Below are 27,176 nucleotides of genomic sequence, written 5' to 3' on the forward strand. Positions count from 1 at the left end.
AGGAAAATCTCTGTAAGGAAGTACCTTAAACACCAACATCCACAACTTGGATCCTGCACACCAGCAGCACAGAGGGACCTCTTCAGTGAGGAAAGGAGCATTGCATCTTTGCAGATGCAGCACTCATCACTGCCTGACAGCTTCTGGCAAGCAGAAGGCAGCTGCTCCAGGGCTTTTCTGAAGAGCTGTCCTAACCCAAGAGCTCACCTTTCAGATCTGAACTGAGGCAGGAAGTGCCGTGCCTCTGCTTACTGGTGGCTCTCACCCGAAGTGCCACAGAGCAGTGAGGCCAAACAGCTTCACTGACTGCTTGCTAAGTACTGAACAATGGAATAAAACACTGAGCTGTTGACCAGAAAAGTTGTCTGGAACACTGGAAAACCCTGGCTACATGCAGAGAGTTCTTTCTTATGTACTTTATTGTCACATGGCAATTCAGCCTAGGCTCAGGAAACACTCTCACAAGGGCTAGCTTCAAACTCTCTTGACAGGTACCTTCAGTACATCATCTAAGGTCACCTTTTATTTACTAAGTGTCAAGAGCTACATCAAGTCCCTGGTGACTGGAAAAAGGGAAACACACCTACTGTTAAAAAGGGCAGAATGAAGGATCCTGGAAACCACTGACCTTCAGCCTCACCTCTGTGCCTGAGAAAACAATGGAACAGAGCTTCCTAGAAGATGTGCTGTGGCACATGGAGGACAGGGAGGTGATTTGACATGGCCAGCATGGCTTCACCAAGGGCAAATCCTGCCTGACCATTCTACAATGGAGTGACTGCATCAATAGACAACAGAAGAGCTCCAAACATCAACTACTTGGACTGTTGTAAGACCTTGTGTGGCCTCTCCCCATAATAGCCTTCTCTCTAAACTGGAGAGACATGGATTTGGTGAATGGACAGTTTAGTGATGAGAAATTGGTTAGATAGTCACACCCAGAGAGAAGCAGTCAATGGCTCAATGTCTAGGTGGAGATCAGTGACCAGCGGTGTCCCCCAGGATCCATACTGGGACCAGTGCTGTTCACTGTCTTCATTAATGGCACACCCAGTGGGATTCAGCACACCCTCACGTGAGTCTGCAGGTGACACCAGGCTGAGTGGTGGGGTTGACACACGTGTTGAAGCAGCAGCTAGAGAATGATCCTCACAGCTGAAGGAGTCCAGTGAAGAGCTGGCAGACACTTTGTCTGGAGTGGCCATCCCTGGAGGTGTTCAAGAAGTGCATAGATCTGGCACTACAGGATATAGTTTAGTGGTCATGGTGGTTGGGTTACAGTTGGACTCAGTCTTGAAGGTCTTTTCCAACCTTCTGTGATTTGCAAGTGCTTGTAAAAGCCTGGTCCACCTTTCCTCTGCTATGATTTGAGGCATGATTTATCACTTCAGGAAGTTAACTGTGAATAAAATTCCTCAAAAAGGCCTTTTTAAAGGCTGCTGTTTCACAACAGCTCCTCTGTTTTGCCTGCTGACTATTGTGAAATGCAGGTGTTTTGCCCACTGCAAACAGAAATGAAGCAGCTCTGACATTTGCTTTAGCACAACTCTCATGTTTGCTCTGACAGAGGTCTCAGTACTCCAGAGAGCCGCTATCTAAACGTAAGTGCTGCAAGCGTAGATCTTATTTACTGGGTTATCAAACTGAACATGAACCTGGCCAATGTCAGTGTTTTAATTAATAACAGCTATTAGAATAAGTTCTCATGCCTTAACTTTCCTTTCTGATGGCCTTTACAGCAAAAACATCTCTAGAGAATCCCCTCTTCCCTATCTCCATACCATACATTCTTCTATCACTCTTGCAGATGGAGGCACATTCACCTCCATCACCTCAGCAGAGCAATCAGCATGGGAAGCCACTCTTGTACATTTAGTACTCACACAAAGGGCTCTCAGACTTTTGCATCATGAGGATTCAAGGTTAGTACCATCTGTGCTGAGTTTGCCCCAACACATCAAGCATCCTACAAGCCTCTTCAAAAGAGGGTTGATCTAAAATGTTTATTTTGATAACTACTCTGCACAGCTCATTAAGGAGAGATTTGCAATTCACATGTGAACAAAATAGACACCAACCAGGCAATACTTAAAAAAAAATAATATATATTTTATTTTTATATATGTATATATAAAAAAAGAAAAGAGAGTAATAACCAAACCAAGAACACCATCCCACGACTCAGCGCTGGCACAGAAGTGCTGAACAGCAGAAGAAGAAAAAAAGCAATTGGCTAGAAATATACTTGGCCAGAAAAGCCACATCCAGAATACTTTTGTTCAATCCCCCTTCCTTCTGGAAGCCATTACACTACAAAGGATTTTGCTGCTCATCACTGTGTTATCTACTAGCAAGCGAAGAAAGCGTGAAAAGAAACACAGCCATGCAGAGTAACATCAGCTTTGCAAGACAGCTTTCGCTTTTCCGAGTCCTGCCACTCACTGCTGCAGCCAGAGCTGGCAGCTTTGGGAAGTATTCAAATGCTTTGATTTTTAAAAATAAATACATACCCAGGTTAGTTTCTCCAGCAGCACAGAGACATGGCTACAGCACGGAGCAGCACCACTTTGTTTGCCTTTGTGCCACATGAATCCACCGCTCAGACCCCATCTACTGCTTTTCTGTCCCGGTTATGCAGGAGCAGCGTCTCCCTAGAGTCTGCTTGAATGCTCCTCACTGTTACCAAAACACAGCAATTATGAACACTGTCACTCTTACTGTTCCTGACCCCACCTTTCTGCTAGGCAGATTAAAAACCTAAGGAAGCCTGGTGTCTCCTGACCACCTCTCAGTGGCAGCAGGGAGAGAAGACAGGATGGTGCCTGTGAAAACCCAGCAGGGTCTGAGCAGCCCAGGGCCCACAGCCACAAAGAGCAACAGGAACCCAATCCAAGGCAGCATCTCTGCTCCCATCGCCCCACAGGCTCAGTGTCTGAAAAATGGCACAAAGGGCTTTCACACAGTGACTAGAACAGCAGCGTCACGGTAAACGAAGGGGTTCCATTGGCACTGATTCTATAAAGCCAGGCCCTGGAACTCCTCTCCTCTGCAGTGGCACATGTTCAGAGTGGGCACAAGCACCTGGGGGTCTCCAGACCTTCATCCTGAAGCCCCCTTTACATAAGAGGACTGGTGAAAGCAGTAACCCATATCAGAGACACCCCCAGGCACCATCAACAACTGATAAAAGCTTGGTGTCACAAATTTCCCCACGAAGCAACAAATTTAGCTGTGTTTTTTTACACTGGGAGTTCCTGATCCACACTTGCAAAAGAAACCCTGCCTACAAGGCCCTCTGCCACTGCTCTTAGACAAAGCTAAGCTGAGAGTTCAAGTACAAGCTGCCAGGAAAGGGGAAGTAGGACGTTGCCTAGAGAGTATTTTCTACTTTGTGCCATTTCTTTGCTCCAGCAAAGATTTAGGTGCAGTATTGCACACAATTCACTTCCCTCTCTTAGGCTGTAAAAACTCCCAATCTCATGGCTGCTTGATCAAGTTTCATTTTGATACCAAGTTTCCTGGTAATCTCTCCAAGCACCAGACTGGAAACATGCCACCAAGCATAGCTCTGAAAAAAAGCAAGTGCAAGTGAGAAGCTCTACAGACTATGCACTGTTACCAAGAACACCAGCAGAAAGACTTCTTTCTGGCACATACAGAAAAATGTCTACCCCTGCCTGCACTCATAAAGGGAAAATGATAAATGTTTGTTCTGCTACCAAACCACTACAGATAATTAGATTAACTAGAGACTGAGGAGGACCCACTACAAGATGTACCTTTGAATGGCACCTACATAAACAGAGAGATGAAGCAGCAGGTGTCACCTCCTGCAGAGCAGCCAGAAGTGACCACCTGCCAATACAGCTCATTGTCTGTCACAAGCAGTGTTCTAGATTGAGTACACAATGAAATGGAACCTCAGACAAGTTATCCATGCAGTTACAGTAGAAATGAGAGAGTTCTTGCTCCTGAATGAGAAGAAAATAAGGGAAAAATATACCATAACAACCACCTTAGTGTCTTCATGTTTTCCAAGTGAAGCAACGAAATCAACTTTACTTAAAGAATTACAGAAATGTATGCCTCACAAACTCATGTGCTGCTGAATGCAAAGTTCAGACTGCTTTAGAAAGAACAACTCAAGCCCCAGAAGCATGGCATTTATCAAATAACCTAACTGACCAAAGTAGCAAAACACTGCAATTACATCTTATAGTGAAATTGCACTCATCGGTTGGGTTTCTCTGAAAGTACAAAAACTACTGAATGGAACACTAAAATAGTGATTATCTTTGTGAAGTCCTAGCCCCTGTCTATTCGAAGGATGCAAAACTGCAACATGCAGATACTGAAGCCCCCCAACTTCTTTCTTGGTAGCGAAGTTTATCCCTGCACACAGGTAGCTGATGCACTGGCAAGCAAAAGAGTATGAAGAGACAAGGTCATTTATCGCCATCTGGACAGCTGAACTCCAGCTGAAGAGTATGAGGTGTTTCCAGAAAATTCAATTATTTTAAATAACATGCACAGGCTCTGGAGAGGGGCCTGTGACGTCACATAGCAACAGGCAAGGAAAGAGTTTCTTTAGGCTGCAAAGGGCATTTCATGTTGGTTTGTTGTGTTTTTTAGTAGCAACCACAAAACACACAGAGGCGTGAAGCATGAGTAGAGAGCACCACAACATAAGTGGAACCCCAGGAAATGAGATAAATTCAACCTCTAAGTTTAGCACTTACTTTTCCAAGACTCAGACTGAACATAATGATATGGAAATTGCTACTTTCTATTAATTATCTTCTCTTCTAAGAAATGTACTGGCTCTTTCCTTTTGAGTCTTTACATCAGAAAGAGACGACCATGATGCCTTATTGCTTCCCTGCCTCATATCATCTGAGTTGTTACTGTGATTGTGTTCAAGACAAGCATGAGAAGTGCACAACATGAGAACATGGTAAGCATTTCAACAAAAATAGTTGAAGTTCAGTAAGGTGAAGAATAACATTTCACACCTTGAAACACTACAGACTCAAAAGGCAGATCCAGTTTTGCCAGCAGAATGAAGACTTCCCAGTGATGTTCACCTTTTTGTCTTCAGCACCTAACTACACCGGAAAAGCTACACAACTCTTTAGAAGCAGGCAGAGGTTGCAACTGCTCCATTTTTTAAAAATACTGCAACACTGTAAAGGAAAATAAACCAAAATCCACTTCCTTGTGCAACAATCTTGGGAGGCAGTGATTCAGCACGCTCTAGTCCATACAGGCCAGTCAACAGTGTGCTTGCAGCTAACATCCAAAGGATTTAGGGTGGCAAGTATCACAAACGGAGCAAAGATGTCCTGAGACTTGAACATCCTGCTGGTGTGATTAGCTCTCCAAATGTGAAAGTAATGTTTTGCAGAAACTGCATTCTTCATTCCCAGGAGAGGTTCAAATGCACTGTGGAAAGCAGATGACTTGTTTGTATTAAAGATATGTGATACAAATCTCAAATGACAGTTTCTCAGTTGCAAAACTCCTCACACTGTACAGCAGGAATGTACTGCACCTTAGCTGGACCCTTCACCAAAAATGACTAGTGAGCTATAAAGACTTGACCACTGAAGGCACTGTAGGTTTTTTAAGCATTAGGGCCAGCTATCGGCTACCTCAGCTTCTTTTCACATTCTTTTTAAACACAGTCCAGAATAATGAAAAACCACCGCAGAATGAACTATTGCTGCAGAAAGGAGATTAGCAAGCCAGCAGAAAGAAACCGTCTGCCCCTCACCAGCCCGCTGCTGCATGCTGAGAGTGGGGCAGCACACTTGAAGGAGAGCTATATCTCTGCAGAGACAGCGGCCAAGGACATTGCCTTTCAACCAGCAGTAAAAGCACACACGTGTTAAGCCTAATAAAACTGCCCACAGATTAGTTCTAGAGAAATCAGACTGTAAAACAATTGCTTTCAAAGTTTCTTTGTGCTCTCTATCAGTGACTATAAAGCCAGAAATCACAAAGAGCTGCTTAATACAATGGAAGCAAATGAAACCTGAATCAAGAGTTAACTTCATAAAATTGCTCCTACTGAAACCACCAAAGGTTACAAGAGATCTGCCAGCAGCTCAGGAGACTCCCTCCACAATACCGTGCTGACAAAGATTTCCCAACAGCCAGGCTTGAGACACCGACATGCTCCTTGATACTGATTTAAGTGTTAGTCACACAAATCCATCTACTCACTGGGTTGTAAATGAGTTTCTCCAACCTGTAACACTCACTATGCGCACACACACAAAATACAACAGCCACAGTTATGCTGTTACTCAAATCTTAACGAGGACGTTGTTAAAAGCTCCAATGACAGCAAAAACTGTAGCCTGAAGATCCCATCCTTGAATTCTACTCCTGTGGTCTGTATTATCTTTTCTACCCCTGGAGCTTCCCTGAAACCATTCTCACTAACAGCCTAACCACACAGTGAGGTTCAGAACTCTTGTGCAGCTCTTGTCCCCCACAGACCCATACATTACCAGGGCTTCCAGAAGTGCTTCTTTTCTGGACACGTTCTCCCTGGTGTCCTTGGCATTGCTGCTCTCCTGATTCATCCCTTATCACTAATTGTCCTTTCCATGTGTCCTCCCAATAGAGCCTCCTCATTCACCTGCTACCATTGCATCATTTAATAGGTTTCTGTCCTGCACCCTTTTCCATTTCCCTTCACTTTATCCAGGGCCAGGATGCCAATTCAAGCATTAACTCCCTGCCATCAATCACAAACAGTTTCTATCTGGTATCTATCACCCCTGTCTGTCCTCAGCATGTTCCTCTCTCCACGCAGATGCCTCACTATCAGCTCAGCCTCAGCACAGACAAAACACAGGTCTTACTCTATTGTTGCTTCAGTCTCCTTTCCACTACTGCAAGCCATTAACTTCAGTAGCTCTCTGATCTTAAACAATGAGTCTCCCTAAATCATTCACAAGCAAAACCAAAAATACTCCACAAAACCCCAAAATACTACCCTATTATCCCAGCCATAAATTATCCACTTCATTTTAAATAGCAGCTCAAACAGCAACTCATTTTCAGATCTCTGTGTACGTCCTCATCACATCCAGTTCTGCCCCTGTGCAACTGAGGGTCAGTCACGCTGCACACACAAACAGCTCTGACCCACATCTTCCTTGGGATGACAGCAGTAGGAGTGTGCCACATGCTGCCAGCAAGAAACTGGGCACATACCCTGACTGTCCCCAAACCTGCTGCAGGGAGCTCCTGCTGTTCCATTCCAACAAAGCATAACCCCCTGCACCCCCATTTACTGTTGTCTCAGGGAAAAGAGCTGTGCTGTCACATTCAGCTTACACTGGCTGCAGGAAAGCCCCATGCTTCAGCTCCAAGTTGGAGCACCACAAGGACTGCAAGCTGCCCTTAGAACACAGCATGGTGCTGGGGTACAACACCCCTCAGCCACAGCTTTTTTTTATTCCAAGCACTTTCCTCCTGTCCAAGTCAGCTTTTACAGAACAGCTGATGAAGCAAATTACTTTTACTAAGCATTTGGGGGTGGGGGGAATCCATCAGTTTTTAATCCTAATACAGACAATGCAACAATGGAGCACTCCAAAACCAGGCCACATAAATGTAGGCTCCTAAACATAATCATCCTAAATATAAACATTAACCATAGTTAACAGACTTCATTTTAGCAATGCCAAAAATGTTTAGAAAAATTAGAGACCAAGACCACTTTTTCAGAGAGTTATTTGACTTACAGCTTTTGAAGAATAAATTCAGCATTAGAATCCTTCCAATGATTTGACCATTTGTTTTTTAACAAATAAATAACCTGCAGTTGCCTCTGTCAACAATTTAACAGATCTCCAGGAAGGATAAAAGTCACGTCACAAGCATGAGAACACTTCTGACAAAGCTGCAATGATCAATAAACAAAAGGAAACAGAGCCCAAATACTCAGATGAGTAAACAGAAATGTGGAAAAGCTGGAGTGCAGACTGTTGCCCATATCAAACTTTAAAAGCCTTTGTTCCCTTCTTTAAACTCTAACCTCTAAAACAGTACACTCCAGGAACCATAACAAACAAGACAAGCTTCCCTAAAGAACATTTAATTGGGAAAATGTGCATGAGCCACAAGATTGCCTTTATCAGGAGAGAAATCAAGCAAAAGCTTCAATTTAGTTCTCAACAAACAAGAGCGAGGAATTGGGAACACCACTGCAGCCAAACAAAACAACAAAATAGCATAGTGCTACCTTCTTCATGAGAACAAAAGCATCAACCACCAACTCCACCCCACCCCCAAGCAGGCTGTTGCTCTCTAACCACAGAGCCCATGCTGCAGACAATGTAATCCCACGGGGAAGACAGAAGGTCACAGACACGCTGTGAAATCATAAAACAAGGTTCAGGCTTCAGAAAGACACAGCAGTACCTCCACCAGGCAGAACTGCCTTAGGAGCAAGCAGGTGGAGCACACAAATGGCCCGTTCTGCCTGTTCTCGGCTGTGCCCTCCACATAGAGGCGGGGGGGGGGGGGAAGGGGGGGGGCCGCCTGTGCTCAGTGTCCGAAATGAAGGGCAAGGCACTTACAAGAAGCAGCAGACTCCAAGCCGTGGCGAGGGTAGCGATGGGCACTGCAGCGCTGCAGGTGAGCCTGCGTGCTGTGTGCCAGCGGTGGAGCTGCTGCTCATCAGCTGTTAGGTGGCCAGGAGATTGTCAGTCGCTGCGGTGACACACGCTGCAGCTGGCTGGCTAGCCGTGACTAAGTGTGCCCAGCGAGGCCAAAGGGATGACACCTCTTCCCTATCATTCACTGTGCTCCAGTGGGGCTTACTGGGGCACGGGGGCTGCTACCCTGAAGCGCAGCACCTGGAGGAAGGCAGCTGAGGCTCAGACGAGCTCTGGGTACGTTGTGCAGGGAGGGAAGCAGGGAATCCCCAGTCCCCCAGTCTGAGAGAACAGTGCCCTGCCAGCAGGACTTGGAGAGCCTGGGGACGGCCGCGGTCCGGCGCAGCGTGCAGAGACGGAGCCGCTCCGCTCGCACCGCCGGCCGGGCGCTCCGGATGGCCCCAGCCGTGCCAGGCGGGCTGAGGCTGGGCAAAAGCGCTGCGCTCAAAGCCCCCCGAGCCACAGGAGCAAAAGCCTTTGTCCGGGCGATCCCGGTCTGCGGGCAAAGCAGCCCAGGGGTCCTGCTCCTACTGCGAAGTGACGGGAGGCGACAGACAGAGGGACCGTCCAGCGCCAGCCACGCGTCCCCTCTAGGCTGGGCTCCGCGGCTCTCCGGGAAGCCCATAGAGAGGGACCCTCCCGCAGCAGCCGGGATGAACACGGACCCTACACCGAGTCCCGGCCCCTCAGCCCGTGCCAGGCAGAAAGGGAGCAAAAGGAAGCGCCCTACCCTAGCGGTACCTCCGCGTCGGGGGAGCCGCCGCAAAACCCGGCCGCTCGCCGCTCGTCACCCGGTGCTCGGGGGCCTCCTCCCGTGTGCCCAACCCGGGGGGACCCCAGCCCCCCGGGGCTTGCATGCCGGGGCGTGCCGCCGGGCCGTCTGGAGGCCAGCCTCCACTTCCCAGACGCGGCGACAGAGGCGCCGAGGGGCAGGAGGTGCTGGGCCGGCGACCCGGCGCGCCCCGGGGCAGGCGGCCGGCAGCGCGGCGGCGCGCACCCCCCGCACTTACCCTGTCACAACAGGCGCCATCTTCCACAAACTCTCGCCAAACTCCAACTCTCGCGAGAGCGGTGGCAGCGGCGCCCGCCCCGCGCCTGCGCGCCCGGACACGCGCCCCGCAGACACAACAGCCCGGGCGTGGGAACCGCACGGCACTCGCGAGAGCCGGGCCCCGACGGGCGGCAGGGGGCAGCTCTCGCGAGAGCGGCGCCGGGGACTCCCTGCGCCCGGGACTCCCTTCGGCCGGCCGCACCTTCCTCCGGCGCTGGCGGTGGGGCAGGGCCAGCCGCAAGTGCTGATGAGGGGAACTGGCGGCCGCTGCCGCCCCTCCCTCCGTACAGCTCTGAGCCTTCCCCGCGGGAAGCGTGCGTGGGGCCGCCCGCCTCGTGCTACCCGCGGGCCCGGCACGCGCTGCCGCCATCGCCTCCGGGACCTGGCTGCGGGCCCCGTGGCCTGTCCGCCCCACTGCGGGACACGGGGCCTTGTTAGTCGCCGGGACTACAGCGGGGACAGGGCAGGGATTGGCAAGGCCAGGCCTTCGAGTCCTGGGGTTAGGTTTGGGGCTCACATGCTGGGAATGACATTGAAGGGCTGGAGTATGACCAGACAAGGGCAACAAAAGTGGGGAAGGGTCTGGGAACTGGGTGGAGGGAAGTGGGGCTTAGTCTGGAGAACAGGAGCCTGCTGTCAAATCCCTGAAAAGAGCTTGGAGTGACGTGGGAGTTGGTCTTCCTAGGATCAAGAGATAGGATGAAAGGAAGTTAGGGAGGTTTAAGGTTGGACATGAGAAGAACCTTCTTCCCTGAAAAGGTTCTCAAAGACTGGAACAGGCTGCCCATGGCAATGGTTGAATCCCCATCCCTGGAGCTGTTGAAAAGGGAGATGTGCTGAGCGACACAGTCTAGCCCCAGCCTTCGCAGTTAGAGAATGGTTTGAGTCAATGATCTTTTCCAACCAAAACAATTCTATGATTCTATGAAATTAATGTTCTCTTAGGAGTTAAGAGCTTTCATGGAAGATTTGTCAGTACATGTTGTACATGCTCTGTCCAAAGTACCTAATTCATACAAAAAAAAAACCCACCCAAAAAACAAGTTGACAGCTGTTGAGCAACTTGAGTTTCCTCCCAGAGCTGTAAGGAACACCACACCTGGAGGTAGCATTTGTCATCACTTGCAGTGGCTCTGTCAGGCAGCACAGACCAAGCACTCTTTTGGACCATTCCTATTTGGCCAATTTAAAGATTAATTCACACAGAAGCCAATGGGAAATGGAAAAAGACATTATTTTTCACGTTATTGAGTGAAAACTAGCAGAAGAGTGGAATCTGAAGGCATATCTATTAGATCTGCAGTCCTCCTAACGGTAGAAGTCTGGGAACCAAAGACACAGACTCTTACACTGAAGTGTTTCTTACAGAGAAGTGTTAGTATCCTTTGAAAAAAAAATAAATGAAAAGCCTATTTACATAATTTTCTTGTCATTTGCAAGGAAAATGCATAAGATAACAGCTGTTTAGCAAAGAGAAATTGTTGAGTCTGCTGAGACTCCAACCAGAAAAGCAAACCTTGCAACAGCTCAGACAGAGGTGGCTGAATGGGAACAGAAGGTACCTGCAAAATGACATCACCTGGATGTGCTCCAACATTTTGATGTAATGAAAAAAAAGAAGACTAATTTTGGGTTCATTTGAGAACACTGCCATTTAAAGGTGAGGGTCTGATTGTCTGGCAGAAGTGTGTTTGAAAAGTAATCCTTTTAGGTGGAGGGCTCTGCCCAGTTTGTTCAGCCTCCATGCCTTTGGTACAATATGTCAGTCTCATTCCAAGCACGAATGCAACACGATTTAAAGATCTGATGGGATTCCAAACCCCACATCATTTCTATTCCTTCGCTCTGTACTTCAGCTGTCCCCTAAATCAGGACTAAAGATGCCTTTGCAGTAATCCCCTGAGTATGGCTTTAGTTTTCTCTGCCACATACACTCTCTGTTGCTCGTCCTCGCTCAATGAACAATGTCTCAGCTGAGTAAAATTATGTTTTAAGAGACTGCTTGACGACAAAGTTTGCTGTAGTTCTACTGACTGTACAAGCAGCTATTGTTTGCTGCCATGAAGGGACTTTCCCCGTGGCCATTTCCCCTTCTCTGTTAGATGTGAGTGGCCTTTGGTTGGCTCCCTCGTGGGCACAGTTCTCGGCAGAGCACAATCACACTGGAAATCCTCTGCATTGTTTGCAGAGTGCAGCTCCTAATCCCTTCGGAAATCTCTTCCTAAAGCCATCTTCTCTCTCTTGCCCTCTCAAGGCTGAAGGATGAGCTCAGCTGCTGCTAGCTCTGTGCTGTTAACAACGGGCTCTGGATGTCTGCCATCGGCTGCCTTGAGGTGGTCATTTTCTGGGGCCCCTCTTCTGGTGTGCTTTGAGTCAAGCTGGAAAAGCTAAAAATACAGCACACGGTAACCTGCGGGGCCTGGACTCAGTACTTTAGAGCAAAGGCATTCTGATTAATAACCAGATTACTCTGGTGCTGGAGCAGGTATATTCATTCAAAGAATTGTAATTACAGAAGCTATTGTAGTCCTTTCCATCACTGACAGAGGTACCTTATCAAACAAATAGCCATTGAATTTTTTTTTCCTCTCTCTGATGATAAACACTCTGCAGTTCAAAAGGGCAGGGATGCCATTCAAGTCAAAAACAATAGCCTGGACTGATGTGAGCAGCTGGTGGAAGGAAAGAGAATAAAACCACAGAAGGGTTTTTAATACTGTTCATGCTTTGGATTTTCTTCTTGCTGCTCAAAGTTTGTATTTCACAGAGTGAGGATTCCTGTTGGCTTTACTGGACACTGAAAGCTTGCAGCACCTGGGGACACTGGGCCCCACTTTCTGGTCTGTAATGAATGTGATGGCCTCCAGAGCAGAGGTGGACAAACAAATATAAGTACAAGGTGGTGTGTTTGCCATCAACATCTTGAGAGCTGGATTTGAGCCCTGCTGAGCCTGGGGGAAGGTCTCTAAGCCAATCCCAGTGCTTCAGAGGTGATGTGAGAAGCTTGACTTGGAGGCACCGTTGAAGGGCATGAGTTCAACAAGCATTGGGCTTCTCTCTTCTCCAGGAGGATGCTCTGCTGGGTGGCTCTAGCCAGACCCTCAGAACCATCAGCCACCTTTGCAAATGGAAGGCTCTTGGAGAAGGAAATGCATTTTGCTGCCACTGGTCACCAGGGGCACAGAACCACCTGCTTACAATCCCCCCCACACCAGTGGATGTGGACACAGCCAGGTCTGCATGCCAATGCCATGTGGGTGCCAACATCTTCATTGGGGAATTCATGGGGCTCCTGTGTCCTCCCAGGATCTTACTTGGGGTAGAGAGAGGAGAAAAGACAGGAAGTCTAACAAGAGTCCATGAAGTAATTTGGGACCAGACCCTTGATCTAAACAGGAAATCTGAAGAAGCTGCTGGCCAGCAGTGCTCAGGCAGCCAGCTCTGGAGCAGAAGGGTAGCTGTGAACAGGGAGCACTGAATGCAAGCTGTGATAACCAGGTTGAAGGTTTCAACAGCTTGTTCAACCAGTCTAGAGCAAGCTTTCTCCTCAACTCTGGACTCTGCCTAAGCTCACTCCTTTGGGCACATCACTAGCTGACCTGCTGGCTGGCTTCTGTTTTGGCAGCTGCCTCACAGCTTGGAGAGAGGCAAAAAAAGACAGTAGCCCTGCACCCATTTGTGCAGGAGCATTCCACATCTCACATGTGCTTAGTGCAAGCATGTTAGGGACAGGCAAGGAGTCCCCTTCTGAGCTGAGTGCCTCACAGTGTCTCTTGGAAAATCCTGGCTCTTTGTGAAACCCAGCACCCTTGCGAAGCACAGTAGGTAGCAGAACCACAGAGCTATCTGCATCTCTATCAGAGGCAGCAGGTCTGTCTGGAGGTGTTGCAGTTTGTATCTGCTGGTGTAAATCACACATTCTCGCAGCAGGCACTGTGAGACAGCCCAGCTGGAATGTTATCAGCACAGGATGTTCAGTGTGGTTTAACCACAGGTCTAGGAAAGAAAATAAGCAGGCAGTTGCCCACAGAAGGTATCTCACATTTGATGCTGGGTTTATGTGCCAGCTAGAGTTGCCACTCCAGCTTCTGGCTGGACAGCTGGCTGTCAAAAGTGCCTCTGCTGCTTGACATGGAAGCAGCAAAAAGGAAAACTTGAATCTGCATCTTTGTGGCAGTTAGGGATCAGGTATGCCTTGGTGTGGTGGTTCCCAACAGCGGGCGCTGTGCTGAGGTCTCATCCCAGCATGCCTGGCACACCAGCACAGTTTCTCCACAGAGCATTTTCATGGTGTAGAGGCGAGATGCGGGCAGTGAGTGCAGCAAATAGGAAGGAAGAGGGGGAGGGAAGATGAGGTTAACAGCAATAGCATCGTGGTTATGTAGGTTAACAGTGTGAAGGGCCTGATGACTGATTTCTGTAAGCTCTCATTTTTAAATGCTTTTCTAGAACACACTGCCAAGACACTTTGCTCTTCACCTAATCCCTGAAAGTGATTTTCCATGAGGTGAGGCTTTCCTACTGTCTGCATGCAAACTGTCCTTCGCTGTACTGGGCTCTGCAAAGAACCTGGCTCAGCTCCCTGCACAGCACTGCTCCCCACACCTCCACACAGTGCCTGTCCAACAGTCAAGTGTGGCACTGGGTTGTCTCCCTAGCCCTGCTCTCCACATGCAGCCTTCTTCTGCAGTGGTGCTGGTGCCATTAGCCTCCTCATCCTCAGGATACCACCAGCCTTCAGTGAGCCTGCAAATCAGCTAGGGAGTGAGATACCCTGGACAAACCTACCCACCACCTGGCAGGCACCTCCAGTCCCTGCGCCCCATGTTCACCACTGCAGACACCAGTGAAGTGGAGACTCAGCAGGCTGCCTTCATGCTCCCACGCTGCCCTGACCTCGTGCCATGGTCAGCATGAGTACCCACCAAACCAGTTCCAAGGTCAAACCACAGGATGCAGGATTGCAGAGCCACTGCTGACAGGGAGCGCAGCAGGACAAACTCTGTCAAAATAATTTCCAAACATGCTAGAGAAGACACAGCTCCCCATCAGCCTGTCTGCTCCCTGTAGGACTGCCTCTGAGCAGAGCACACCAATGGAAATCAGTGGAACCAAGAGGGCAGGAAAGACTGAAGTCAGACTGAATTATCACGTGTTATTAACAAAGCAAAAGGAAGAGTTAAAGATTATGATCTGGCTCCAGATGTTTTCATGGAATCATAGAGTGGTTTGGGTTGGAAGGGATTTTAAAGATCATCTAGTTCCAGCCCCTCCACCATGGGCAGGGACACCTTGTATTTGAATAAAATCATGTATGATTTAGTTCATATCTGCGTACAGATTGACTGTGCAGTGCCACAGTTCTGAAGCAGTGTGAGCACAGCTGTCTTTGTGTAGGGAAACACGTCACCCAGAGGTGCTGTGGCAGTGCAGCCATCCTCATGTGCATCAGTTCACCATCCACACTGCTGAGATGTGCTCACACCCAAACTGTGGTGCAGTGACTGACTCAGAGCTGACTTTTTCAGCTTTTTCACCTTTTTCTGCTCTCCCATCCAGGAAGCTTGTTGTGCAAACACATGCTGACATACTTCACCTTTGCTGGCAAGTAAAATGTGGGTTTGGAAAAGCCCCCAAAGAATGAGAACTCCTTTGGTTCAACAAAACACAGGAGAATCCCAGACTCTGGATTATAGACATTTTTCTGCTGGATATAGTGTTTAAGGAATTCCAGGCTAATTGCAACAAGGTACAAGAAAGCTCAGCAGCCAACTCTGAAGACCACAAACCCCTTGATAAAACTACCACTGAAATCCTGTTTGACATAAACCAACTCACTTCACTATGTGCTAGGAGAGCCCAGGTGCCAGTCACAATTGCTCACGATGTCGAATGGGAGGACACATAGACAGAAGTCCTACACCCAGGTAGTGCACACAGGAATTTCCCTAGCTGTGGCCAGAGAGCGAAGTCAAGAAATCAGTGGCTTCCCATCAGGTAGAAAGCTAGGCACCATGTCAAGACTGTTGGGAGAATTCAGCACCAGCCAAACCTTGTGTTGGTCCTGCACAAAGAAGTTAAAATGATTTTGTGTCACTTACAGAGACTGCCCCTGGCCTCAGACTGCAGATAATACTTGGTTTGGGGCTGTTGCTTTAGGAGGAAGTTACACACTTCTGAAACAGAATATCTTTTAGTCCCCCCCCAAATGATTACTTTGTAATGCTGCCATGTTGATATCTATTGGGATCATTCCTTTCGTCAAGAACAGTTGCACAAATGTCACTTGACTTAGTCTAACTTACACACCACTCTCATTTTGAACCTCTGCTGTTCTCTGCCCATTTTCCTTAATCCTCATCCTGAAAGAAAGACTATTTCTGGCAGTAATTAATGAAAATAAATTCCATCCACATTGCCTGAGAACATTTTGTTGCTCAGATCCAGGGTGGCTGACACCTGTGATTAAAATAACCTCCTGATTTTATTTTTCCTTTTAGAGAATTACAGGTGACCTTTTAATGCTGAAGTTCATTAGTGCTTGGCTATCATATTGATGAGCTTTGTAAAAATGAATGGATGAACAGATAAGTCATAACTAAGGTAATGAGCCTACAACTATGTTGGAAGCAACTGCAGACAAGTCAGGGATCGTAATTCATTACAAATTTATCATCAGTCCTGGTTCAGACTTCACACTCTCTTCTTTAATCCCAGCAAGCAGCATCTCATGTCTCATGTTCCAGACAGGTGTATCTTGTTTTGAGAACTCCAGATAGCAGCCACTCTTGGCACTCCTGGCTTCACTCTCTGTGTTTCTGCTCATTACTGGCACTGACCTTGCCAGGAGCTAAGCACATGCATAATTTTACTCATGCGATTAGACTCATTAAAACTGATGGGATTAGTCAAGAAAGTGAAGCTGCTTCTGTGTAAGTGTTTGTCCTTCGAGGTAGTGCGCGTAGGAACGAGAGCAGCAAGGTCTGGAAAGAATGCAGACTGAGCAGTAATTTTCATGGAATGTCATATAAAGAGCAATTCAAATGTTTTGCACTTGGCCCAGCCCTGGTGGGTGATGAACATGAGGTGGTTTCACACTAGAGGTGAACAGGCATTTCCTAGCATTGTCTTTTCTTCCAGAGATGGGAGCTTGTTAAAACTGAAGCTGGTCTCAACAAATGACATGAGGTCATTTCTCAGGTCTGGGATGAAATTTCTGAATGTCAGATTACAAGAAATAGGCATCTCAGGCAACAGCCCAGAGCAGAGGCTGGCTGTGACCTGACAGCAATCTTGTGGTGAGACCTGGGAAACTTCAGCCCCCCCCCCCCCCCCCCCCCCCCGAATATTTCACTGATATGGAGAGTTTGAGAGGGGCAAAGCCAGGACAAGTTTCCCCTGCACAGGAAGAGGGAGATTGCTCGGAAGGAAGGAAGGTAAAGGCATGCCCAGTCTGTCTGGCCCATGGGCTTGTAGGCTGGGGGCTTGTGTGTGATATCCTCAAGAGCTGATTGTGCCGGGATAGAGTGGGGGGAAAGGCCAAAGGGGAAAAAAAAACAATGCATTTAGGTTAGATTTAGATTGGACATTAGGAAGAAGTTTTTTACTATGAGGGTTGCCCAGAGAAGTTGTTGACACCTCATCCCTGGAAGTGTTTCAGACCAGACTGGATGAGGTTTTGAGCAACCTGGTCTGGTGGAAAGTGTCCCTGCCCATGGCAGAGGGGTTGGAGCTAGATGATCTTGAAGGTCCCTTCCAACACAAACCACTCTATGATTTTGTGATTTCCTTGCCATCATTCCTGCCCCTCCCTTGTTCTTCATTTCAGGTTCTACAGGTCAGCCTTTCTTTGTCCTGTGGCTGAAGGTCCTGCAGCAGCACTTCAGCAGCCAGCAACACAACAGCTGGAGCACAGCTGGCTTGCAGCCCCTCTCTCTGACAGCCATGTCCAGGGCTTGGGGAGGAGGGCAGGAAGCAGCTACTCCATCCATCCATCCCAAAGAAGTTCCCTTCTGGACTGTCAGGCAATGTTATGGTGATTGGTAAAATCAACAGCCACAGAGTAGATAATTATTAACCCAAACATGCTTTAATTTGTTGCTTTTGACCTCTGGTGAGACACCTCATATCCGATGAATTACGAAAATCTGGCCTCTCCCAGTACCAACTTCTCCACCGTCATTCTGAAGGAAGAAATCTCCCGTGGCCTTGGGAAAAGCCATCAGCTGTGAACCTTCCCCCATTTTATACCTCCCTTTCAAAACAAACACTTCTTTTGGAGCCCGGTAAAAAAACCAAAACAAACAAATACCCAAACAAAATACAAAACTTATTTAAGCTGCAGCAGTGGCTATAGGCACTGTGGAAGTTAAAACCTCTCAGCTCATTCTGACTCCTGCAGCCCAGCTTTTTCTGCGCAGAGGTTAAAAACCGGCAGATCCACCACCGAGCCTCATCTTGGCGGGGGGGGGGGGGGGGGGGGGGGGGGATATTTTTAACTCTTCCTCGCTTTTCTCTAGGAAAGCAGCTGCTCTGCGCTCCGAGGCACAGACTTTTGTCAGCACTGGAAGGAACCAGGTGTTGTTCACCCACTGTTTGGTGTCAGTGGAGTCTCAGCACCCAAGGTTCGGGGTTGGTGGCCAGGGGGAGGGCTGGGTGACAGTTAGGGACTCGGCGTTGGCGCTGCCCATCCAGCTGTTGCGGCGCAGGGGAGGGCAGGCGGGGGCTGGCTGTCTGTGCCAGACAAAAGGAAATGGCACATGCTATTACTTCCAGATCAGTGCAGCCCCTGCACCACCATCTGCTGGGGGTCAGAGCAGTTGTCCGGGTCGGCGTCAGTCATGCACGAACTCAACGCCCTGCGCCGCGCTGCGCCCAGCAGTGCAGAGCCACAGGGACAATGCAGCCAACCTGCTCCAGGACACAGGGACACAGTGCTCCTCAGCTGGGGACAAAGGGGCACAACCACCGCTGATCTGCATGACAAAGGGGGTCTGGGACCACAGCTTCGTCACTGCAGGCTGCAGCACCAACTGAAGGGAAGAAAAACTGTCACCAGTATGCCCAAACTGAGCTATTTCCGTGTCTGTAATGGGCACAGCACTGCTGAGAGCAGCTTGGCTCTGTGCTTTCCCTTTGCTTAGGTACGAAGTCAATTACATGGGAGAAGCTTTAACAGAGTCACAGAATGGTAGAGGCTGGAAGGGACCTCAGGACAGCATCTAGTCCATGCCCCCTGCCAAGGCAGGATCACCTAGAGAAGGTCACAAAGAAACAGGTCCAGGTGAGTTTGGAATGTCTCCAGAGACAGAGACTCCACCACCCCTCTGGGCAGCCTGCTCCAGAACCCTCAAAGTAAGAGGTTGCTCCTCATGTTTGAATGGAACTTCATATGTTCAAGTTTGTGCCTGTTACCCCTTGTCCCCGTCACTGGGCATCACTGAAAAAAGACTGGTCACATCTTCCTGACAACCATCCTTGATCAGCATCAATGACATCCTCCCTCAGTCATCTTCTCCAAGCCAAGAAGCCCCAAGTCACAGATTCACAGATTGCATTGGATTGGAGGGGACCCTCGAAGTCCCTCAGCCTTTCTTCATAAGAGTGATGTTCTAGTCCCCAGGCAGACAGTCTGGTACCCAACAACTAGATGTTGAACCCTGGGCTCTAACACTGTCACAGCAGCAGGATGGTCTCTGTCACCTGTGCTGTCCTGCACCCCTGGATGAACACCAGTATGCAGATGGGACACTACTGGTGCCCAGAGCTGGAGGTGGGTCTCCATGCTTCATGTTATAGTTCAGAGGTAGAGAAGAGCTTCTCTCCTGGGTCTCTGTGCTGCACGTTATGTGGTTCAGAGGTAGAGCACAACTTCTCTCCTGGGTCTGAGCTGGCTCATTGCAGGGCTGAGTCCAGCATTTCACCACTGCATCAGAGCAGTGGAGCTCAGTCCACAGACATCTGTATGGCTTAGGACAAGCTCTGCAGTACTCTGCTGAGTTTATGCATTTGGTGTCAGCATCAGCACTGTTAGAACCAGCAGCAGTGTCAGTGTGGTGGAAAAGGAATGGGCAGCAACCCTGTTGAATGAGCAGGTGGAGCTGGACCCAGACCACCTTTTAAAGTGAGCATCATTGCCAAATAACTAGAAACTGTACCAACAAACGTACACAAAGGACTGCTGTGCTCCCCACCTCACATAGCTGCAGTATCTGTCACAGGACTACCACATACATCTTCTTTGACATCTCATTTGATAATTAGTGGGTTTGGCACAGGCAAACCCAGCCTTGTTGGGTCCTATCCCCAGTTGCTTTTTGCTCCAATCTGGACACTTTTGCATAATGCCTCTCCAGGTAACCTCTGTCAGCCTTCTGGGACATATAGCCTGAAACAGTGTGGAAGAAGAGACCTCTGGTTAGCTGCACTCACAGCCTGCCCAGCCCCATGGCAGCAGCACAGCCCAGCTGCTGGAGCCACAACTGGTTCTGGAGTCTGCAGGGGCCTGTGGAGTTTCCCACCTGAGAAAGGACATTACTGCTTGGAAGGACAGAAGAAAAGAGTTCCATACCTACAATTTACCTTTCTGATTTCCAGTTTATTTGATTGAATGAATCGTTATTTGCCCTTAAAAGGCTGCTCTGAATTTTGTTTACTACTGCTGGCTAACTTTTTGCACTGAATGTTTGAATTTTGATTAGTCACATTCGTTTGTGTCATTACAGCTCCTTGGCTGGATTGCCAGAGCTTGGGCAAGTTTCTGGTGCAGCTGCTGGGACAAGCACAAAATCTCATCTCAGTTAATTCCTGTGTGTGTATGAGTTTTGCATTTGTTCTCAACAAAGGATCAGGCAAGGCTGGAGTCAATGCTTGTATCCAGAAAGTCAACAGAGAGGAATGTAAAGAGAAAGGTGATAAAGCATTTGACTGCTAAACAAGAGGATTCCTACAGCAATTAGAATTAGAATAGAATAGAATTAACCAGGTTGGAAAAGACCTTCGAGATCATTAAGTCCAACCAATCATCCAACACCATCTAATGAACTAAACCATGGCACCAAGTGCCTCATCCAATCTCCTCCTAAACACCTCCACCACCTCTCTGGGCAGCCCATTCCTATGGCAAATCACTCTTTCTGTGAAGAACTTCTTCCTAACATCCAGCCTAAACCTCCCCTGGTGCAGCTTGAGACTGTGTCCTCTTGTTCTGGTGCTGGTTGCCTGGGAGAAGAGACCAACCCCCACCTGGCTACAACCTCCCTTCAGGTAGTTGTAGACAGCAAGAAGGTCTCCTCTGAGCCTCCTCTTCTCCAGGCTAAGCAACCCCAGCTCCCTCAGCCTCTCCTCATAGGGTTTGTGCTCCAAACCCCTCCCCAGCTTTGTTGCTCTTCTCTGGACATGTTCCAGCAAGTCAACATCTTTCCTAAACTGAGGAGCCCAGAACTGGACACAGGACTCAAGGTGTGGCCTACCCAGTGCTGAGTACTGGCTTGACACTGGTACTCTGGAGTGTCTTCCACTGAGGGCTGACCCGTAAAGGGATTTGGTCACTTAAAAAAGCACCTCAAGTTCATCCTGTGTGCTGTTAGAACTTCCACCCAGCTTCTGTTTAAGCTTAAGAGAGAGCACCCATGTTTGCACCATGGATCATAGCCACGATCTGCCTTCCAGGCTGCTTTGCTGGCTGCCAAGAGAGTGGTGGCACCTAAAGTTGTAGGCACCGCAGGATATTTGGACAAATGCTGCCATTTAAGTGCCTGAGCTCCCTGAAAGCCTCCTCACTGTGACCTGGAGGCTATCTGGGCACCTGTTGCTGTGCATTTGTACATACTCAGAACTGTCTGCCAGCTTGCTGCCCTCAAGGCATGGCCAGCACGCCAGCTTTGGTGGCACAGCACCGGAGCTCTCATTTGGAACGAGCAGCTGGAGAAGGAAAGATTTCTCTTTGCAAAGGGCTGCCATCCACCTCTGTGTACTGCCTGGTTTGGTCCAACTTCCACCAATCATGTGTGGAATTTTCCTGCAATTTTCCTATCTCCAGATGACATTTTGTCCAGAGAGCTGGAAGCTGCTGCTTCCCAGGGAATTACAATGTCAGTTAGCTGTGGCTCCAAACCCCTGCCATGTCAGATGCTAAGCAAAACCTGCTTCTAGAACACCTCTTGCACTTGGGCCTTGAAATGTCATTCCAGCTTAGGAACCTTAAGGGACAGCCCTGCTCAGCTCCTTCCTGAGTCTGAGATTTTCCTCCTCCTGGGTGCTCTCTACCTTATCTCTTTTTCTAGTTCTGGCCCTGGATCACCACAAATGGATTTGTTTCCTGATCAGAAGATGTGTTTGTAAAGTTTTCCACCTCTTTTTTTGCAAAACTAGAAGTTTCCTCATAGTCAGACTCTACAGCCAGCTTCAGATGCAGTTTTTAACCTGGGCTGGAGGTGGTCTACATGGGTGTTCAAGGATAAAGTCTCAGTTGAGTCTGATAAAACACCAGGAGCTGTTTGTGAAACCTGTATCCTGGTGTTTAGCATCTCCTTGTTGTTTCTGATTTTTTTCCTCTCAATTTAACACAAAGTGTCAAGTAGCTTCCCTTTCATGCCAGGTTTACAACAAGCCTAGAGATGCAGGAGTTACAACAACTGCACCTCTCAGACAGATGTTTGGGGGTTTTAAAAATTTTATCAGGCTTTAAAAATTTACACTTGGTCAGCTTTTTGACATTTGGTCTCTAATGGAGCCTTGCAGAACTACTGACTAATTGTTAATGGGTCACCTGGTAAGTCATGGAGATCAATACTCCTTATCCTCACCATCTCATCCCTATCACCAGTGAGCACGCAACGAGACAGCTAAGACCTTGCTTTAGCATAGTCCATACAGATGGATTAAAAAACAGACCCAGTGCAGATGATGCCAAAAGAAAAAGTCCAAAGCATGAAAAACAAAACCGAAAAAACCCAACCCAAACAACAACAACAACAACAAAAAGTGAATTACATCATTTCCTTGTATCTTCCCCAAGGACAAGGGATTGGAGAATATGAGTCAGCCTGAAGAAATGAAATAAAAAACAGCCTGGCTTTGAGTGACTTTTCCTTATTCTTACTCCAGGAGCAGAGCCAGGCAGCGAGAGCTGCAGCAGCAATCAGCCTGTTTGATAAGTTGTGAAGCAGGGCTGGAGGGGGGTGTGTGGGCAGCTTGGCTGGAAGACGTGCCACAAAGACATGGAAAAGTGGATTTGAATGTGGGGCTGCAAGACCCTTGTGGGCACCACCTTTTTACTGCTGCCTACAGTCACCTGCAGAGTGGGTGCTGGGTGAAACATTTCCAAAGGTCCGTAGAGACAGCACATTGCATGTCCTTTGGGGTGTTCAAGCCTCCTCTTTGTGCCTCTGTTTTCAAGTCTGCAGCACAGAGGTGCTGGGAGGGCTGAGAGCTGGGTGACCCATACACTACTTTCGTGGTGCAGGGTCAATACCTTTTGCCTTGACTTGTGGCTTGCCTTTCACTGCCATGTGCTCACTGTGCTCTGCCCGACATCACAGGGGCAAATGTTCTGGCTCATGACATTTAGCAAGGCAACATCTTTTTGTGCTTAGCAATTCCCTGAGTGAGGATCAGCTGGGTGCTAATGAACTTCTTACTGTGTCAAAATGCTTTGTTAAAGCACCCTCAAGATAATGAAACACAGGCTGTTTGAGCCAGGGGTTCATCTCACAGCATCATTCACAATTCTCTTACTATCAAGGACATCAAAGCCAGGTTGGATGAGGCCTTAACCAATGAGGTCTAGTGGAAGGTGTTCCTCCATGGCAGAGGGGTTGGAGATAGACAGTCTTGAAGGTCTCTTCCAACTCAAACCATTCTCTGATATTCATCACATCCGTGTCTCTAAGAACACTCCAGTAGACATCATTTTGTATTGTGTACCTTGGTGGAGAAAACAAAAAAGCCAACACAATATAGTTTTGCTCACACTCTCCAGTGCTATGAAGTCTTTCAGGAATCAAATCTGTTCAGTTCCATGACTACCCTGGAGCCTCCCAGATCAGAGCTTACAGGGCAGAAGGCTTAATTGCCCAATTCAAGTTTTATTGTCCCTTGATTCCTGAGATTTCATTTCAGAAGGAGAGGATCTGAGGTGTCCTTTTGCCCATAGATTTTACAACTTTTTATTCTTGCCTGGCTTTCACCAGTAATTTCTATAGTTTCTTCTGTCTTTTTTACATCATGTTCCTTCCCTGCTCCAAACAGCTGGTCTGGCTAGAGCAAAGACATGAAAGGGACTTCAACCACATTAAGAGTGTCTGCAGAACTGGTGGAGGATTAAGGATGAGAAGGTGAGAAAGACCTACCTGGTACTATACGTATAATTTCTTCTAATAGTTTAGAGCCAGAACCTGCTGAGATTCAGCTGATTGTGTCACAGCCTCAGTTTTCATTTTAAAGCACTTCCCTCTGAAGACACATTGATGCCTACAGAGATGCCTGCATTTGGAGCCTGAAACAATAGCTGTGAGCAATGCTGATCTGCATCATGAAGCTCAGTAGCTTTCAGTAGCTTCAGGACTCCCTGACAACACCTTTGCCAAGTGACTCCATGTGCCAGAGGAGAAAAATGTGAAGAGCCTACAAAACCCTTCTGAACCTTGGCTTTTGCAGCAGTGACCTCTCTGCCACAGCCAGCCTGCGAGGGGCAAATGGGAATGAACCCCGAGCCAGGCGTGAGGAACCAGAACCACGCAATCTACATGTCATGCTGTGCCTTGGACAGAGGCTTGCCACCATCTGACCCTGCTTCCCTGAAGTGCAAACAGTTCCCTAGGCTGGTGCTGTGTGGCTGCTCTGTCCCATGACAGCAGGGCCCTGCCTGCGCTGAGGCCGATTTCACCATCCCCTGTCGCCTGTGTGCTGAGTTCCTGCGTAAGCCCCCACGAGCCTCTGAGGTGTGCTACTGACTGTTGACATCTCTTATCAGAGGGGGAAAACAGGGAAGCAAGGCTGGCAGCTTGCACTGCCAAGAGACCTGGCAGGGGCTAGAATCACATGGAGACCATTTCCAGTCAGTAGGCTTTGTTTTCAGTTGAAAAACCCCTTCCTAGAAAGTTGCTGCACTGTTATTTGTTCTCCACTACAGTCAGGATCCTTGCAATGGCTCCTGTCCTTACAGCCAAAGCAGGAGACATCAGGGGATGCTTCCAGACACAGAAGGTGGTAGGTGTGGTAAGACACTGTGCTCCACACAAGTCCAAAACATGCAGTGCTGCTCTGTGTGATAAGGCGTTTGCATGGCAACACAGCCAGGGACTTCTGATGCAAACAGAAACTGATGTCAAGAGAAGTTTAGGACCTAGCCATGTTTCTCATCCTCAGGTCAAGCTCTGCAATGGGGCTAAAAAAGCTGAGGACTGGATCTGCCTGCACCTAAGGATGGCCTATAGCAGAGAGGATGTTCCATGGCCAGCCAAGCCAGAAGAGTTCACGGCTCCTCTGGAAACAAGTGTTGGAGGGAAATTGTCACCAAAGTAAGATTATGTAGAGTCTGACTCAGATTCTCTCAGATGTGTTTGTGTCTGTGTCCTGTCAGCTGCTCTGTACCCATTAACATGCATAGGAAGCACTGGAAACCTTCTTAAGGTGCAATAAAATGTGCAAACTGACATCAAGTTCTGCAGCCCCAGGCTCAAGCCTCAGAGCCCTTGGCCATCAGCACAAAACTCTTCTCATGGGTAAGCATTTGGGGCTGCAAGACTGCAGTTTCTGAAAGCACTGACTCATTTTCCACTGACAGCATTAATGTGAACTGTGCCTAGAGAGAATCAGCATAAGCAAAACCAAAATGTGAAATCTAATATCAGCACAAGTATCAGACACTCATATGAGCATCATCCAGAGAGAAAGAAAAGGCAGTTCAAGTGCAAGGACAGAGTGACAAAGAGCTCTAGCATGAGCTCTGTGTGAGCAGATGCAGTGTTATTAGCAGCAGCACTTTTAACATCTTGGTGACCAGAAGCATGGGGGTGACAGCTGCAGAGCTGCAGTGGAATTAGGGCAGGGATAAATTCCCTTCACGTCCATCTTCAGACTCCAGATGTAGAATCACAAGAAAGGATTATTTTCTGTCATTGTAAGCAAGGGGAAAAGTGACAAAAGCTATCTGCTTTGACATCCAAATAAGGTACACTGAGGAGGATAACGCTAGAGTCCTAGTTTCACTGTGTCATCCTTAGGTAAGGGAAGACCAAAGATCTATTAGATGTTGCAGCTGCCTACAGGTTCCAGTACACCCTGCTTCCCTTCACACCCACCAGACAGAGTCATGTCAGGGATCCTGACCCGTCACATGCTCCAGGGCACGGATGCAAGACAAACTCTGTTGTCAGTGATACAGGAAAAACAAACTGATGGCTGTAGGCTGAGATGTCAGAGAGGTGACAAAAAACAGAGCTGAAAAGGAGAGCAAATAAGTTCAATTCCGTCAGAACTTGGTGGAAACTACCAACTTCTGCTGTGTTTTTCTTGTGAGAGAGACTCCTGGTGACAATGGTAGGACACTGATCTGTGGAGATTTCATATCTGGAAGTATTCCAGACCAACAGAAGTGGAAAAGAAAACAATCTTGAAATAAATGAACTTTGATGCTGGATGTTAGGAAGAAATCCTTTACAGAAAGAGTGATTTACCATTGGAATGGGCTGCCCAGGGAGGTGGTGGAGTCACCATCACTGGAGGTATCACACAGTATTACAGTATAACTAAGGTTGGAAGAGACCCCAAGGATCACCAAGTCCAACCTGTCCCAACAGACCTCACAACTAGACCATGGCACCAAGTGCCACGTCCAATCTCCCCTTGAACACCTCCAGGTGTTTAAGAGGAGACTGGATGGGGTGCTTGGTGCCATGGTTTAGTTGATTAGGTAGTGCTGAATGATAGGCTGGACTTGATGATCTCAAAGGTCTTTTCCAACCTGGTTAATTCAATTCTATTCTATTCTATTCTATTCTATTCTATTCTATTCTATTCTATTCTATTCTATTCTATTCTATTCTATTTCTATTTCTATTTCTATTTCTATTTCTATTTCTATTTCTATTTCTATTTCTATTCTATTCTACCTTCATCCAGAAGAACCTAACCCTGATGTAAGCTACTTCAGGTGGCAACAGTCATTAGAGTCATACCCCAAAACATAGCTCCATCTGTGAACCTTTTATACATTTGGGGGCTTGGGACAAGGCTGGATGAGCTAATGCTGGCTGAGGATATCCTGGTTCCCTGTTGCAGGCTGACAGGAATATTTCTGAGTTTAGCTCTTCTGCAAGAACTGACTCCTTTCTGTGAGGAGAATGAAAGTGGACCAGCACTGTTAATCACCTTACAGAAAAGCCATCATCCACTTTCACACTCATGTGAAATGCAAATGTTGGACAGGCTCAGAGCCAGCATGTGTC

At 47.9% G+C, this 27,176-nt stretch overlaps 1 protein-coding gene across 8 annotated transcripts in view; it reads right to left on the reverse strand.

Moving 5' to 3' along the window:
- The window catches only part of RBPJ (recombination signal binding protein for immunoglobulin kappa J region), a 140,312-nt gene that overhangs the window by 44,656 nt on the left and 68,480 nt on the right, over window positions 1-27,176 (reverse strand). For 3 of the 8 annotated variants that reach the window (XM_054164284.1, XM_054164270.1, XM_054164294.1), the window contains exon 1: window positions 9,686-9,716. The exons of 2 other annotated variants lie outside the window; for them this stretch is intronic. In XM_054164284.1, coding sequence (XP_054020259.1) covers window positions 9,686-9,705 — 20 coding nt within the window. In that variant the 5' untranslated portion in view covers window positions 9,706-9,716. Of the gene's footprint in view, window positions 1-7,760; window positions 7,785-8,597; window positions 8,635-9,685; window positions 9,718-27,176 lie in introns of those variants that run through there. 3 more of the 8 variants (XM_054164256.1, XM_054164307.1, XM_054164305.1) reach the window with 3 other exon arrangements.

The sequence above is a fragment of the Dryobates pubescens genome, chromosome 1, assembly GCF_014839835.1.
Source record: "Dryobates pubescens isolate bDryPub1 chromosome 1, bDryPub1.pri, whole genome shotgun sequence".
NCBI classification, from domain to species: Eukaryota; Metazoa; Chordata; class Aves; order Piciformes; family Picidae; genus Dryobates; species Dryobates pubescens.